This window comes from Diabrotica virgifera, chromosome 8, assembly GCF_917563875.1.
Source record: "Diabrotica virgifera virgifera chromosome 8, PGI_DIABVI_V3a".
Taxonomy (NCBI): domain Eukaryota; kingdom Metazoa; phylum Arthropoda; class Insecta; order Coleoptera; family Chrysomelidae; genus Diabrotica; species Diabrotica virgifera.
In genome coordinates this window covers 41,959,899-41,974,084 of record NC_065450.1, presented here as the reverse complement: position 1 = coordinate 41,974,084, position 14,186 = coordinate 41,959,899, and the positions used below count along the sequence as shown (strand labels likewise).

The following is a 14,186-nucleotide window of genomic DNA, read 5'->3' as shown; positions in this document are numbered from 1 at the left end:
CAAAGTACACACACATTCTTTTTTTCTATATTAATAAGTCCAAAAATATAAACTGCTCGTCAAAAGTTAGGGATATAGAAAATTCTGCTGAATTTTTATAATAGATTTTTTCGTGAACAGATTAAAGGATTCCGCTAATTTTTTTTATTATTTTAGACTTTTCTTTGGTATTTACACAGTTATGCAAAGGTTTACTCAAACTTTTTTTTGTACTTGTACCGGGTGGAAGAAAAGAAATGTTTTTCTTATGTTAAGTTTGAGACGCCCTGTAGGGAGGACGAGGTACAAATGGGAGTATATATCGAAATCGTATTGTAGTCTTTTGTTTTGTGAACATTTTGTTTTTTGAATGTCCCTGATATCTTTAGAAATAAAAAAAATAGACGGTTTTGTAATTTAACAAGTGTTTTAACCGAAACAAAAGTTTGAGACACCTTGTAGGGAGAAAAAGGCACAAAGGTGAGTATACCTCGATATTTTGTTGTAGTCTCATATTTGTGAATATTTTATTTTTTTAATTTCTCTGATATCTTTAATAACAAAGAAACTAGACGATATTACTCTTTAATATGTGTATTTAACTGACGACATGCGTCACATCACACATGTGAAACATAGAAAAACATATTAAAGAGTAATACCGTCTAGTTTCTTTGTTATTAAAGATATCAGAGAAATTAAAAAAATAAAATATTCACAAATATGAGACTACAACAAAATATCGAGGTATACTCACCTTTGTGCCTTTTTCTCCCTACAAGGTGTCTCAAACTTTTGTTTCGGTTAAAACACATGTTAAATTACAAAACCTTCTATTTTTTTGTTTCTAAAGATATCAGGGACATGCAAACAACAGCATGTTCACAAAACATAAGACTACAATATTATTCTGATGTATACTCACATTTGTACCTCGTTCTCCCTACAGGGTGTCTCAAACTTAACACAAGAAAAACATATTTTTTTCTTCCACACGGTATAAGTACAAAAAAAAAGTTTGAGTAAACCTTTGCACAACTGTGTAAATACTAAAGAAAAGGCTAAAATAAAAAAAAATAGCGGAATCCGTCTGTTCGCGAAAAGATCAACTATGAAAATCAGCAGAATTTTCTATATCCCTAACTTTTGACGAGCAGTTTATATAAAAACTATTTAAAAAGTCAGTCGAACTATAAACTCACTTTTAGACCAGTAAGGATCTGTTTTTAGATGGATGTGAGAGGTGGCATTCAGATTTTTGCGGATAAAGTTAGGTGATAACTTCGTTAATAATAATTGAATTATGCTCCTTCTCAAATATGCCCGGAACATTAATAAAAAAAAATAAAATATTTAAAAATTTCGTTTTTTTTTTCTACTTTTTTTGCTTATAACTTAAAAACTATTCATTTTAGAACAAAGTCGTATGGGAATAAAACAAAGATAATTAAATTTTCTATCAGATGCGATTGGTTAAAAATGTCTTAATTTATCACCCTTGCTTCAAAATAGCAATAAATATAAAATAAGGAGGCAAAACAAGCCTGTCCTTATTCAATGATTTCCCATCACTTAGGTTACACTTGGAACCTTCCTAATTCGCTTAGAAAATTTTTGTAATGTGCTAAAACCGTACACCAAATTTCATTAAAATTGACTTACTAGATTTTGCATAATAATTTTGCAATCTAAACTTTTTTTAAAAAATTAAAATTTTTTAAATTCTTGCACAACAAAAACTAGAACATACAAAGATTTGTCAATTTTTTTACATATAAAGAAGTACTCTACCTATCTAATGCACTTTACAGAATTGAAATCGGATTATTTAAGCAGCCTCAGCAATGTTTTAAAGTTATAAACAATTTTTTGGCTTATAAACAAATTAGTGCTGTGGCCAGGAGGGGGTGCTACGGGCTCCTTTATTTAGATGGACTTACCCAAGTTTTTTATGTATTTTGACCCGTATAACACGAATTTTTTGGATAACAGTTGATCCGGATGTCGATAAGATTGTTATAAACAAAGAACTTGAGGAATTACATAACATCGATTTTTCGCAAAATAAAACATTTTTTGTATTACTTGGGTAATTCTAAGCAAAAAATGTTCTTACAAGTTTTTTCGTAGGATGCATAGTTTTCGAGATAAACGCGGTGGAACTTTCAAAAAATCGAGAAATTGCAATTTTTGAACGCGAATAAAGTTTGATTAAAAAAAATAAAATAGCAATTCTGCTGACAGCATTTGAAAGTTTAAGTCAAATTATACCGGTTTTAATTATTTGCATTGCTAAAAAATATTTTTTTTATTATTAAACAAAGCTATTTGTTTATAAGCCAAAAAATTGTTTATACATTTAAAACATTGCTGAGGCCCCTTAAATATTCCGATTTTAATTCTGTAAAGTGTATTAGATAGGTAGAGCACCTCTTTAAATGTAAAAAAATTAGCCAACTTCTAAATGGTCTACTTTTTGTTCAGAAAGATTTTAAAAAATTTGAACTTTTTTAAAAACATTTAGATTGCAAATTTATTATGCAAAATTTATTAGGTCGATTTTAATGAAATTTGGTACACAATTTAAGCATGTTACAAATAATTTCCTAAGCGAATTACTAAGGTTCTAAGTGCCACCAAAGTGGTTAAAAAATATTGTATTTTTACTTATTTTGCCCCCTTATTTTGTATTTATTGCTATATTTCAGAAAAGGTAATACCTTAAGACATTTTTTACCAGTCGTATATCATACAAAATTCAATTATCTTTATTTTATTTCTCTACGACTTTGTTCCAAAACGAACCGTTTTAAAGTTATAAGCAAAGAAAGCAGAAAAAAATCGATGTTTTTCGAATTTTTTTTCGATATTTTAATTTTTTTATTAATGTTCCGGGCATATTTGAGAAGGGGCATAAGTCAATTATTATTACTGAAGGTGTTACCTAACTTTATGTGCAAAAATCCGAATGCCACCTCTCAGATCCAAAAATAGACGTTTTTTCGCAGATCCTTACTGGTCTATTTTGTCTCTGTTCTCACAACTTTTAAAGCACAACTTAACAACCATAACCATGATAATAAAAATGACAACACATTCTTTAACCGCCGCCACATTAGATAATTTTTGACATGTCGTTGGAATACCCAATCAGAGCACACGTATAACGAATCTGCGCGTAGCACCAAAAATTTTGATGAATTCGCGCACATTTACATTCACTCCCAATCACGCCTAAAGAAGTATAAATTCACAAATAAAATTTTCACTGATCTATAAATAGGACATTGGCCTATAATGGGTTAATGTGTGTATATTTTATTTCTTGTTTGTTACTATTTTGTTTGTTATCCAATAAAATTTAGTCTAATCTATTGTCACAATTATTTTAGTTTTAGCGTTAGACGCAATGGATTCTTCAGGAGAGCAGCATTTAGAAATAGATCATAATGTATATAAGAGAAGATTAGATCTGGAAGGAAAGCCTATAGCTGATCCGAATAAAATTAATATCACTATATCCAAAAACACAACGGTGAGTTTAACAGTTTATTCTTCTTCTTTTGGCATCATAATCCTGGATGGGCCATTGCCTATCTGGCTATGTCCTTCCATTCAGATCTCTCTTATGTCCTTCTCCATTGTCTTATGATCATGGTCTTCAGGTCGTCTTCCACGTCAACCAACCATCTCGTTCTGGGCCTTTCTTTTTTTTCGCCTTCCTATCAGCTTCCATTGTTGGAAGACATGACTGACATGTCCCAGCCATGACAGTCTTTGACTCTTTACAAATCTTACAATATCATAACCTTCATTCAATTCATTAACCTCGTCGTTTTTCCTGATTCTCCATGTACCGTTTTCCTCTTGCACCGGGTTATATACCCTTCTCAGTATTTTTCTCCTGAATGTCCTGAGATGGGCTTTTTGCAAAAAAAAAAAAGGTGAAAATCAACGTATTTATTATTGATAAACAAAAAATAAGCATAAAACAAAAAATATCTCGACAACTTTACCTTAAGAAATGTCTAAAGAAGCTATACAAAATTCCAGGTAGATCGGTCAAGTATAGTTTTTGAGTTACAGTATCTACCGCCTTTGTAAAGCAGTTTTGAGAAAAACGCATTTAAAGTATTGTCAACTTTTATTTTCAATTTCTTTTTTGTCTGTCAGATCGTACAATGATGCACACCGGAATATGTTTTTGAATCGCGGAGTAATTTACAAAAGAGAATGGAAACAGCTGTTGACCGTTGTTCAATACGTTCAAGCGCGCTGGCGCAAACCTGCTGCAAAGCGAGTCGTAGGTAGGGATATTCAACTATATGTCCCTACCTCCCTACCTTAGACTCTTTTTGCAGCAAGCTCCCGCCAGCGTGCTTGAGCGTAGTGAAAAAACATACTCCAGTGTGTATCACCTTACGATTTGACAGACAAAAACTAAATTGAAAATAAAAGTTGACAAAACTTTAAATACATTTTTCTCAAAACTGCTTTTTTCAAAGGCGGTAGACACTGTAACTAAAAAACTACTTGACTGATTCACCTGAAATTTTATATATATTTTCTTTTGAGATTTCGTAAGGTACGCTGTCGAGATATTTTTTGTTTTATGCTTATTTTTTTATTAACAATAATAAATATGTTGGTGTTCATCCTTTTTTTTTTGCAAAAAAATCGTTGTTTTGACTTCTGAGTGATACCAAAAAGTCAAAAATCGTTCAAACTAAATAACTCGAGAGTGTTACCTCGAAAAATTCATAATCTAATAAAATCTTTTTGAATTTTTTGTTTAACATGATCCAATTATGAGTTCTGATGTCCACCGCAAAATCCATTGTTTTTTGAAGTGTCTTTAAAATTTGCCACCGTTGGCTTATTTTTCAATTTTTTCCTTGAATCTTTTTTTTTAAATATTCTATGAATTGTACTGAATATACCTATTTAATTCAAAGATAAAGTAATTCTACATTACTTTAAAAATAAATTCACAAAAATGTGCTTGAAATGTTGATTTCAAACCCTACGCCCTCCTCCCTTAACCCTTAAAAGCCCAACCTTTTATAGGTTCCATGTACGCCCAAGGGTGGGTAAAAAATGTCCACCTCGAAAATAGCTACTATATTTATTGAGAGTTATTGGAAATGGATTAAACTTAAGAATCTTATGCTTAATAAACACAGCATTTTTAAAATATTAATATAAACAATTTGCAAACCTTACAACAAAATTACAATGTACATCCAAATTAACATACCAGTAAAAGCCATTAATTCAGATTTGTCGATTTTCTCCACATTCTTCCTTTCAGCCTCCTCATTGGCGGATAATTATGTCGATAATTATATGGATTATGTTCCTACCAACGAAAAATTATAGAGAAACCTTTAGTAACAAGTTTTACCAAGGGTGTACTTTTCATGCCCATCCATATTTAACTCAAGATATTACTTTTATTTTCAAAAATATCGGTGAAACCAAATTAACATTCGATAAAGGGCTGTATTTTTAACAATAAATAATTTTTGAAAAATTTTTAAACGCGTAATAAATATGTTACAAGGGAATACGCATTAGGTGGACATTCTTTACCCACCCTTGGGCGTTTAAGGGTTAAGGATAGCTATGACAATATTTTGATTAGACAAGACGAAAACTGCGGGTTTGTTGGAAAAAATATTCCCATGAGATTTTTTGCATAATCACATTCGTGAGACACCCCAGAATAAGGTTCAAGAAGTCGCCCTCGCGAGAAGTGGTCCAAATTTTTTTTAATCAAATTGCAAAAATAAATTGTTTCGGCCCCCACAATATTTTTTTTTAGGTTTTTTGGGCCATTCAATTTAAAATTTGAAAAACGCGACTATGGTCATTTTTAAGACTTAACTCCGTTAAAAATTATTATTATGAAAGCCAGAAAGTAACTAAATCAAAGTTTAAAGCCCCCCCTACATGATCCTGAACAAATTTTTGTCATTAATTTATTACTAAAGCTGTTATTTTTAATTATTAACAATGAGCGGTAATATATTATTCATCATCATCAGCCTCTCTCAGTCCACTGCTGGACATAGGCCTCCCCTGTTTGTCTCCAAAGTGTTCTATCTTGTGCTTGCTGTACCCAGTTTTTTGTTGTCCTTCGTAAGTCATCTTGCCATCGTGTTGGTGGTCTTCCTCTGCTACGTTTATCGGCTCTTGGTCTCCATTCAACTAGTTTACGAGACCATCTCCCGTCCTTCATTCTGGCAACGTGTCCAGCCCATTTCCATTTTAATTTACAGCTTCTTTCAATGACGTCTATGACTTTGGTCTTAGCTCGTAGATCTTCGTTTCTAATCCTGTCTCGGAGAGTGGCCCCTATCATTGATCGCTCCATTCTTCTCTGCGCTACTCTTAGCTTTTGTGCGTTTTTCTTTGTGAGCGATAATGTTTCTGCACCATAGGTCATCACCGGTAGCACGCATTGGTCGAAAACTTTTTTCTTCATATTAGTTGGAATGTCACTCTTAAAAACGTTCCTAAGAACTCCGTATGCTGCCCATCCTTGTATTATTCTTCTGGATACTTCGGTTGTTTGATTGTCCTTGCCTATCTTAATTTCGTGACCTAGATATATATATTTGTCTACCAGTTCTATTTGTTCATTTTGTATTTCAAGGTGTTTACTTGGTACTAAGTTCGTCATATATTTTGTTTTTGTTATATTCATTTTTAAGCCTATTTTATGACAGGCTGTACTAAGTTCTTCCAACATTTTCTTTGTTTGTCCCAAATCGTCTGCAATCAGGACTATATCGTCTGCGTAGCTTAGGTGGTGTAGCATTTCTCCGTCCACATTTATTCCTTTGTCATCCCATTCGAGGGTTTTGATCGCTTTTTCTAGAGCCGATATGAAAAGTTTAGGTGATAAAGTATCACCTTGTCGGATACCTCTTTGGATTTTTATTTGGTTGCTGTTAGCGTGTAGTTGTATCGAGCTTGTCGCATTTTTATATATATTACATATTAGCCTCGAATATCGGCTATCAATGCGGCTCTCGTTTAGTGCCTCTATAACACTGTCGAGTTCTACTGAGTCGAATGCTTTGTGGAAATCTACAAATGTTAAAACTAAGGGCTTGTTATATTCTATGGATTTTTCGATGAGTTGTTTTATTGTTTGGAGATGATCGTTGGTTCCAAAGTTTGCTCTGAATCCAGCTTGTTCTCTACTTTGATATAGGTCTAATTTCTTGTCTAATCTTGTGGTAATTACCACAAGATCGTATTGCGCGGCTGTAAATGTGAGTGCGAGTAAGATGCACCATTGACTGCCTGAATGGCATCTCTCTCGCACTCGCCATTGACGGCAGCCTAATACGTGCATGGCGTTCATTAATTATTATTACTTATAAATAACAGATTAGTAATAAAATAATAGTATAATAAAATATAAAATAATAATAGTAATGCAGAATTGTAAATATTTTACCTTAATTTTTAAGACTCCTGTATATATTTTTTCTTTAATTATTAGTACAAATCGACAGATGTGGGGGCGTATCTAATCGACGGGTAGTTTAGTGAGAAGATTGTGTTTATTTTCAATCGTTTGGAATCGGACTTTAAGATAAACAGTAGCCGCCTTGACTAATTTTATAGTTTTCGTTTATTGGAAAAAGTCGGTACATACTTTGATTCAATTTTAATAGGTTAGTTCTCACGAAAGCGAATTAAACCATGAGAAGAAATTAGATGTAAGAAAATTTGTTTTAGCGTAGGGATGCGAGAGGCAGTTGATTTTGAGATTCTGAGGAAAGACAATATTTGGCTATAATCGAAAGGACGCGCAGTTTAAGACGTATTTATATATTGACAAGCCGGTCATATACAGGGTGCGGCAAAAGTCAGTTCCCGCTATGTATTCGTGCATAAGCGCGATAAGTACATGCTAACAATCGGCCTCGCTTAACAGGTGTTCCCTACTGTTTGTAGGGTTAACCTTGAGTTTCGTTCATCTGCCTGTCGCGTGTTGCTGTTCGTTGTGAGTGTCGGTGCGTTGTTAGTAACGACAGGTAACGAGTTAAACATGCAGGCGGGCGGCAAGTACACGAAATAAGGACGCGTTTTTCTTTTGCGATTTCTTTTTATGGGGTCTGCTGAAGAATAATGTGTATGCTAGGTGACCGCAAGCTCTCCCACAGTTGAAGACAATTATTGAGGAAGAATTTGAACACCTCCGTCAGAACAAGGCAATTCTCAACCGAACATGCCGTAGCGTTGCGAGCCGTTGTGAACGTTGTATCGAGGACCAGTTCGAACATAAAGCTTAGATTTTTATATGCACCTTTGTAACCCAAATTTACGACTTAATTAAACGTTTTGCATTTTCATTTTCCGATATTTTTCGATTGTGCAAATCGGGGAACTGACTTTTGCCGCACCCTGTATTAAGTAGATAAACGCGATTATTTCAAAGACATTTTCTTTGTGAGAACTCGTAAAATTTTAGTCGCAGTTACACAAACACTTTTACATTTTGTCAATTTAATATCATCTATAATTTAGTTATATATTTTATTAATTAAAACTGTTAAACATCACACGGACTTTTATTACGATTGTCTTTAATGAATCCTACAGTAATAACAAAAATTTCTTCAGGATCTTGTAGGGGTGGCTTTAATCTTTGATTTAGTCACTTTCTGAGTTTCATAATAATAACTTTTAACCGAGTTATTAAGCCTTGAAAATCGCCATTTTTCGTTTTTTCAATTTTAAATTGCTTATAACTCGAAAACGATCAACTTTATAGAAAAATTATAAGAGACCTTTTTTGACCAGAATGGTCCAAGAACCCTAAAAAAATTTGTCCGGGCCGAAAATATTGATTTTTGAAATTTGATTTAAAAAAATTGTTAAAAAAAATTGGACCACCTTTCACGTGGGCGACTTCTTGAACCATATTCTGGGATGTCTCACGAATGTGATTATGCAAAAAAAATCTCATGGGAATATTTTTTCCAGCGAACCCGCCGTTTTCGCCTTGTCTAGATAGGCAATGGATACAAGTAATATTTGTCTATGTATGAAATTTAATAAAAAAAATGTTTCATCCGAAAAGCAGATGGGTGAAGGTCGACCTAGATTTGGATCTCGTACTATAAGAATATCTCTTTTACAGCAGCCCAGTACCAACAAAACAGAGTGCGGAAGCTGCTATGGTGCGGCGGATCGTTGCTGCAACACATGTGAGGAAGTCAAAGAAGCGTACCGTGAACGCAAATGGGCTTTGGATAACATCGAATCCATATCTCAATGCAAAGATGAAAAATACAGTGAAAAATTAAAAACCGCGTTCACGCAAGGTTGCCAAATTTATGGTAGCCTAATTGTGAATAGAGTGAGTGGCAGTTTCCATATAGCACCAGGAGAAAGTTTTAGCGTTAGCCATTTGCATGTTCACGACGTCCAGCCATTTTCGTCTAGTGAATTTAATACATCGCACAGAATAAGGCATTTATCATTTGGCGATAGGATAGAAAGTCATACGCACAATCCTCTTAAAGATATAGAAGTTTTTGCAAGTGAAGGTAAGTTTATCTGATATCTATTATTTCCCTTTTATTATCCCAGAGAACGGCAGTACTCGCCAGTGGCGCACAATCCTCTACATGCGACACTATATTATATGCACATTTTCGATTTTCTAAATCTGACTGAAATAAAAAATGGGCCAAACCCCATCTTAAAGTTTAGGAAAAGGCCCATATATCATCCATACCTATATCAATCATCTATTTTGGTCAAAGAGTCTCGATTTTACGGCCTTCTCCATTTGGAGTCTGTTTTTCGTTCTCCTCCCCAAAACTCCCAAAAATGTATGTACGATCTCTACGGCTTCTGATAGTATTGATCATTATCTTTCCAACGCATGTCTAATTTTGAAAATCGGTTATACCATTCAAAAGTTACCGAGCTCAGAAATGTTACTCATTTTCTATTTAAAAAGGGGAAAATGTTTGTGGATATGTGTGTGGAAAAGTTACACCAATCTGAATTTTTTTCTGTTTCAAAAAGGGGTCAGGGTCGATTCAGAACCGGTGTACTTTGTGACTTATGACCACCCATAAGACACCTATAGTATTGGGTAGGTACAACAGAGCATATTTTTTTTGTGAATGTATTTCAGGTTCAAAGAGATAGGAAAACCGTAAATAGGTAGACCAAATCGGTATCGCCTGAGTTTAGCTTTCAAATGGCGTCTAAGTGGTCAGGATCGAACATACACACGGCTCAGTATAATCAAAAACTTGGAAATTGAACTTTGAAAATTTTTGTTTTTCAACAATTACTCAAAATTGCCACTTAAGAATTACGCCAATAACTGAGCGTTTGTAGGAGGACTCCAGATGCGTCTTACGATGTAGTTCATTTTCCAGTCATCCCAATATTGTTTTTCAATCTATTCCGAATAGAAAAAAATCTTCGATGGACACAAAGAATTATATTGAAAAAATAAATATTGGGATGGCTGGGATATCAACTTGGATTGCTCTATCACAAGTTTAGTGTCGTTACCACTAGCCCATTAGTGCGGTAATGCAGCAAAGGCATTTATAACGCTTATCGTGTAATCGAGAAACATTACATTCAAGTTCATACATTTAATTTATAAAAAACTCTTGATACAAGAATAAAAAACCGCTAAACGGCGTAAAAAGGAGTGGCGCATACAATATTCCAGCTACAAAAGATCTGATATGAATATTACATGGCGCTAAAATGTATTTTTATTTTGATGCAAAACAAAATTCTAGTTTTATTTTGTAAGATTTTTCGATAGAATTTACTATATTAGAAGTTAAACGCGCCACAAAAGAGTACCTTTGATAAAGTTTGCAGTGTGAGGCTCTTTTGTGGTGTTTTTTGTAAACCATTCATTTTCCAGATAAAGGGCGTTGAAGAAAAAAAAATTATACATTTTTTACGATTTTGCCGAAACTACTGGTAACATTGTAATACAATTTTATACGAATATGTTTTGGAAGCTGATATATCCCATGAATTTGTTTTTATATCTGACTCTCATACAGGGCGCTAGTTACAAGGTTATTCGTACCAAATATTATCCAAATTAACTTTTTTAAGGGCAGAATTATTAATCAAAATTCCAAGTGAACTTAACATCATACAATTTTACACCAAAAAGGTACTCTTTGTAAAACTCGATACTATGTAAGTATGTACCTACTGTTTTCTGAATATTTTGATTTGAAAATTATGAAATAATAACCGATGCTGGTATAAAGTAATGATAAAGTTTAAAAAAAATCACAAGAAGAAAATTAAACTAAATACTAAGAATATAAAATTTAATTAGAGTAAGTGTTCAAAATGTCCCCCGTTTTCACGAATACACAAGTCTAAAGAATCCATTAATCTTCTAAACGGTTGGGGATCACCTATGATGTGGTGAAAGTGACAATGAATTCTGTCTTTCAATTCTTGACGTGAATTTACCACTGTAGCATAGACTTTTTCCTTAACATACGACCCAACTGTAGTCTAAAGGATTAAAATCGCATGACCGAGGAGGCCAATGAATCAGAGCTTCTGTACCTCTACCAATCTATCGATTCAGAAAATGGTTATTTAACCAATTACGACACCTTCTATCAAAGTGTAGTGGAGCTCCACCATGCATATAAAATAAAAATCTTCGCTCATTTAGCCTTAAATGTTCTAGCTCGAATAAGTGATTGTTTAAAAAATCAAGGTACACATCACCATTTAAATTTCCAGGTAGAATATGATGAGCTATTAATTTGGTACCCAAAGTTTATGAGTGTTTATGTTTATGTGTCTTTTGATTTGTAAATTCTCATCACACCAGTAGTGTGCATTATGGGAGTTCAACATATAGCCCGATCAAAGAACAATCTGACCCAAAAAAAAATAAAGAAAGGATGAAAATTTGAAAATAGGTAGTTGAAATTATCTATTATCATATAAGAAAAAGTTTACAATGCTACAACCCCTCCATTTTACAAAAATGGAGTGGAATACCCCTTCTCAGGGGTGAAAAAATATACATTCAAAATAAATAAATTGGATAAAATGACTAATTCTAAGCAACTTTTGTTCTATAGATTTTTTTCTCTAAGTCAATACTTTTAGAGTTATTTGCCAGTGAATATGTTCATTTTTAACAAAAAAAAACATGTTTTTGGACGGATTTTCGCAAATAACTCAAAAAGTAAGTATTTTATTGAAAACAATATTCTTACTAAAAATATAGCTTATAAAAAATTGAAAAAAATGGTGTATGCATGAAGTCACTTACTTTTAATGTTAGAAGTTTTTTAAAAGACAAAAATAAACCTTTTTGTTAAACACTTTAAAAAAGTTGCAATAAGTTTTCCCCGAAAAGTGATTTTTTTTTGGTTATTTCACGTTTAGTCCTGTCGCCGGGGGGTACAACGGCCTTCTTAATTCAGATGGACTTACCCAAGTTTTTTTATGTATTTTGGCCCGTAGAACACGAATTTTTTGGGTAACAGTTGATCCGGATGTCGATAAGATTGTTATAAACAAAGAACTTGGGGAATTACATAACAGCGATATCTCGAAAAACAAAACATCTTTTTGTATTTTTTGGGTCATTCTAACCAAAAAATGTTCTTCAAGTTTTTTCGTAGGATGCATAGTTTTCGAGATAAACGCGGTTGAACTTTCAAAAAATCGAAAAATTGCAATTTTTGAACCCGAATAACCTTTGAATGAAAAATAAAATAGCAATTCTGCTTACCGCCTTTAAAAGTTTGAGTCAAATTATATATGTTTTGAATATTTGCATTGATAAAAATTTATTTTTTGATTGTTAAAAAAAGCTATAAACACATAGTGTTTCCCGTTCCTAATACATGCGTTTTAATGCATGCTACATAGAAATAGGCCCGCTTGCACTTCTACCTCTGCTACCTACTCGTTCGATTTTAAATGAGAAATCATTGAAAACATCACTCAAGCACTAGCTGTTTATAGCTTTGTTTAACAATAAAATAATAAATATTTAGCAATACAAATAATTAAAACCGATAAAATTTGACTTGAACTTTCAAATGCGGTAAGCAGAATTGCTATTTTATTTTTTAATTAAAAGTTATTCGGGTTCAAAAATTGCAATTTTTCGATTTTTTGAAAGTTCAACCGCGTTTATCTCGAAAACTATGCATCCTACGAAAAAATTTGTAGGAACATTTTTTGGTTAGAATGGCCCAAAATATACAAAAAAAGGTTTTGTTTTGCGAGAAATCGCTGTTATGTGATTCCTCAACTTCTTGGTTTATAACAATCTTATCGACATCCGGATCAACTGTTACCCAAAAAATTCGTATTCTACAGGTCAAAATACATAAAAAAATCTTGGGTATGTCCATCTGAATACAGGAGGCCGTTGTACCTGGCGACAGGACTAGTTGAAATATTCGATTTGAATTTGACGAAGTAGAACGTACTTCTCATTAACTACAACTCTACTTCAACTGGGTCAACAGACTTCATGCATACACCATTTAGTATTTCACTTTCTTATAAACTATATTTTCGCTAAAAATATTTTTTTTATAAAATACTTACCTTTTCAGTTACTTCCGAAAAACCGTCCAAAAGCATGTTTTTTTTTGTTAAAAATAAATATATTTACTCGCAAATAGCTCGAAAAGTATTGACTTGTGAAAAAACTCTATAGGGCAAAAGTTGCTTAGAATTAGTAATTTTATCCAATTCCAGACTTATTTTGAATGTATATTTTCACCCCCAAGAAGGGGGTATGCCCATTTTTGTAAAAGGGAGGGGAAGTAGAATTGTAAACTGTTTCTTATATAATAATAGACAATTTCAACTACCTTTTCCCAAATTTTCATCCTTCCTTTATTTTTTTGGAGGTTTTTGTAAAGTTTTGTTTTGAAAAAGTGGGATTGGAGGGCTGTCCTTTCTTGCAATGTTTCACAAAAATCCACTCTGGCCGGTAGATCGTCTCAGACAAGAGCTCTTGGACTTCTGTAATAACAAAGACATAGCTGCTGCCCTTGAAGTACCTGACAAGTACTTGAGGATGACATATTTGTCTTGTTGGGAAAACTTTCCATAATTTGTGGAAATGTCTTGTTTGGAAAAAATTTTTGGAAATGTTTTTGGTCGAAATAACTACGGAAGTGACTAGA

General features: G+C 33.1%; 1 protein-coding gene across 2 annotated transcripts in view; it reads left to right on the top strand.

The window, feature by feature from the left end:
* LOC114336400 (endoplasmic reticulum-Golgi intermediate compartment protein 3) overlaps positions 1-14,186 on the top strand; it is a 43,423-nt gene that overhangs the window by 12,277 nt on the left and 16,960 nt on the right. The window contains exons 3-4 of one of the 2 annotated variants that reach the window (XM_028286757.2): positions 3,372-3,514; positions 9,146-9,551. In XM_028286757.2, the coding sequence (XP_028142558.1) occupies positions 3,372-3,514; positions 9,146-9,551 (549 nt within the window). Of the gene's footprint in view, positions 1-3,371; positions 3,515-9,142; positions 9,552-14,186 lie in introns of both variants that reach the window. The other variant, XM_028286756.2, reaches the window with a different exon arrangement.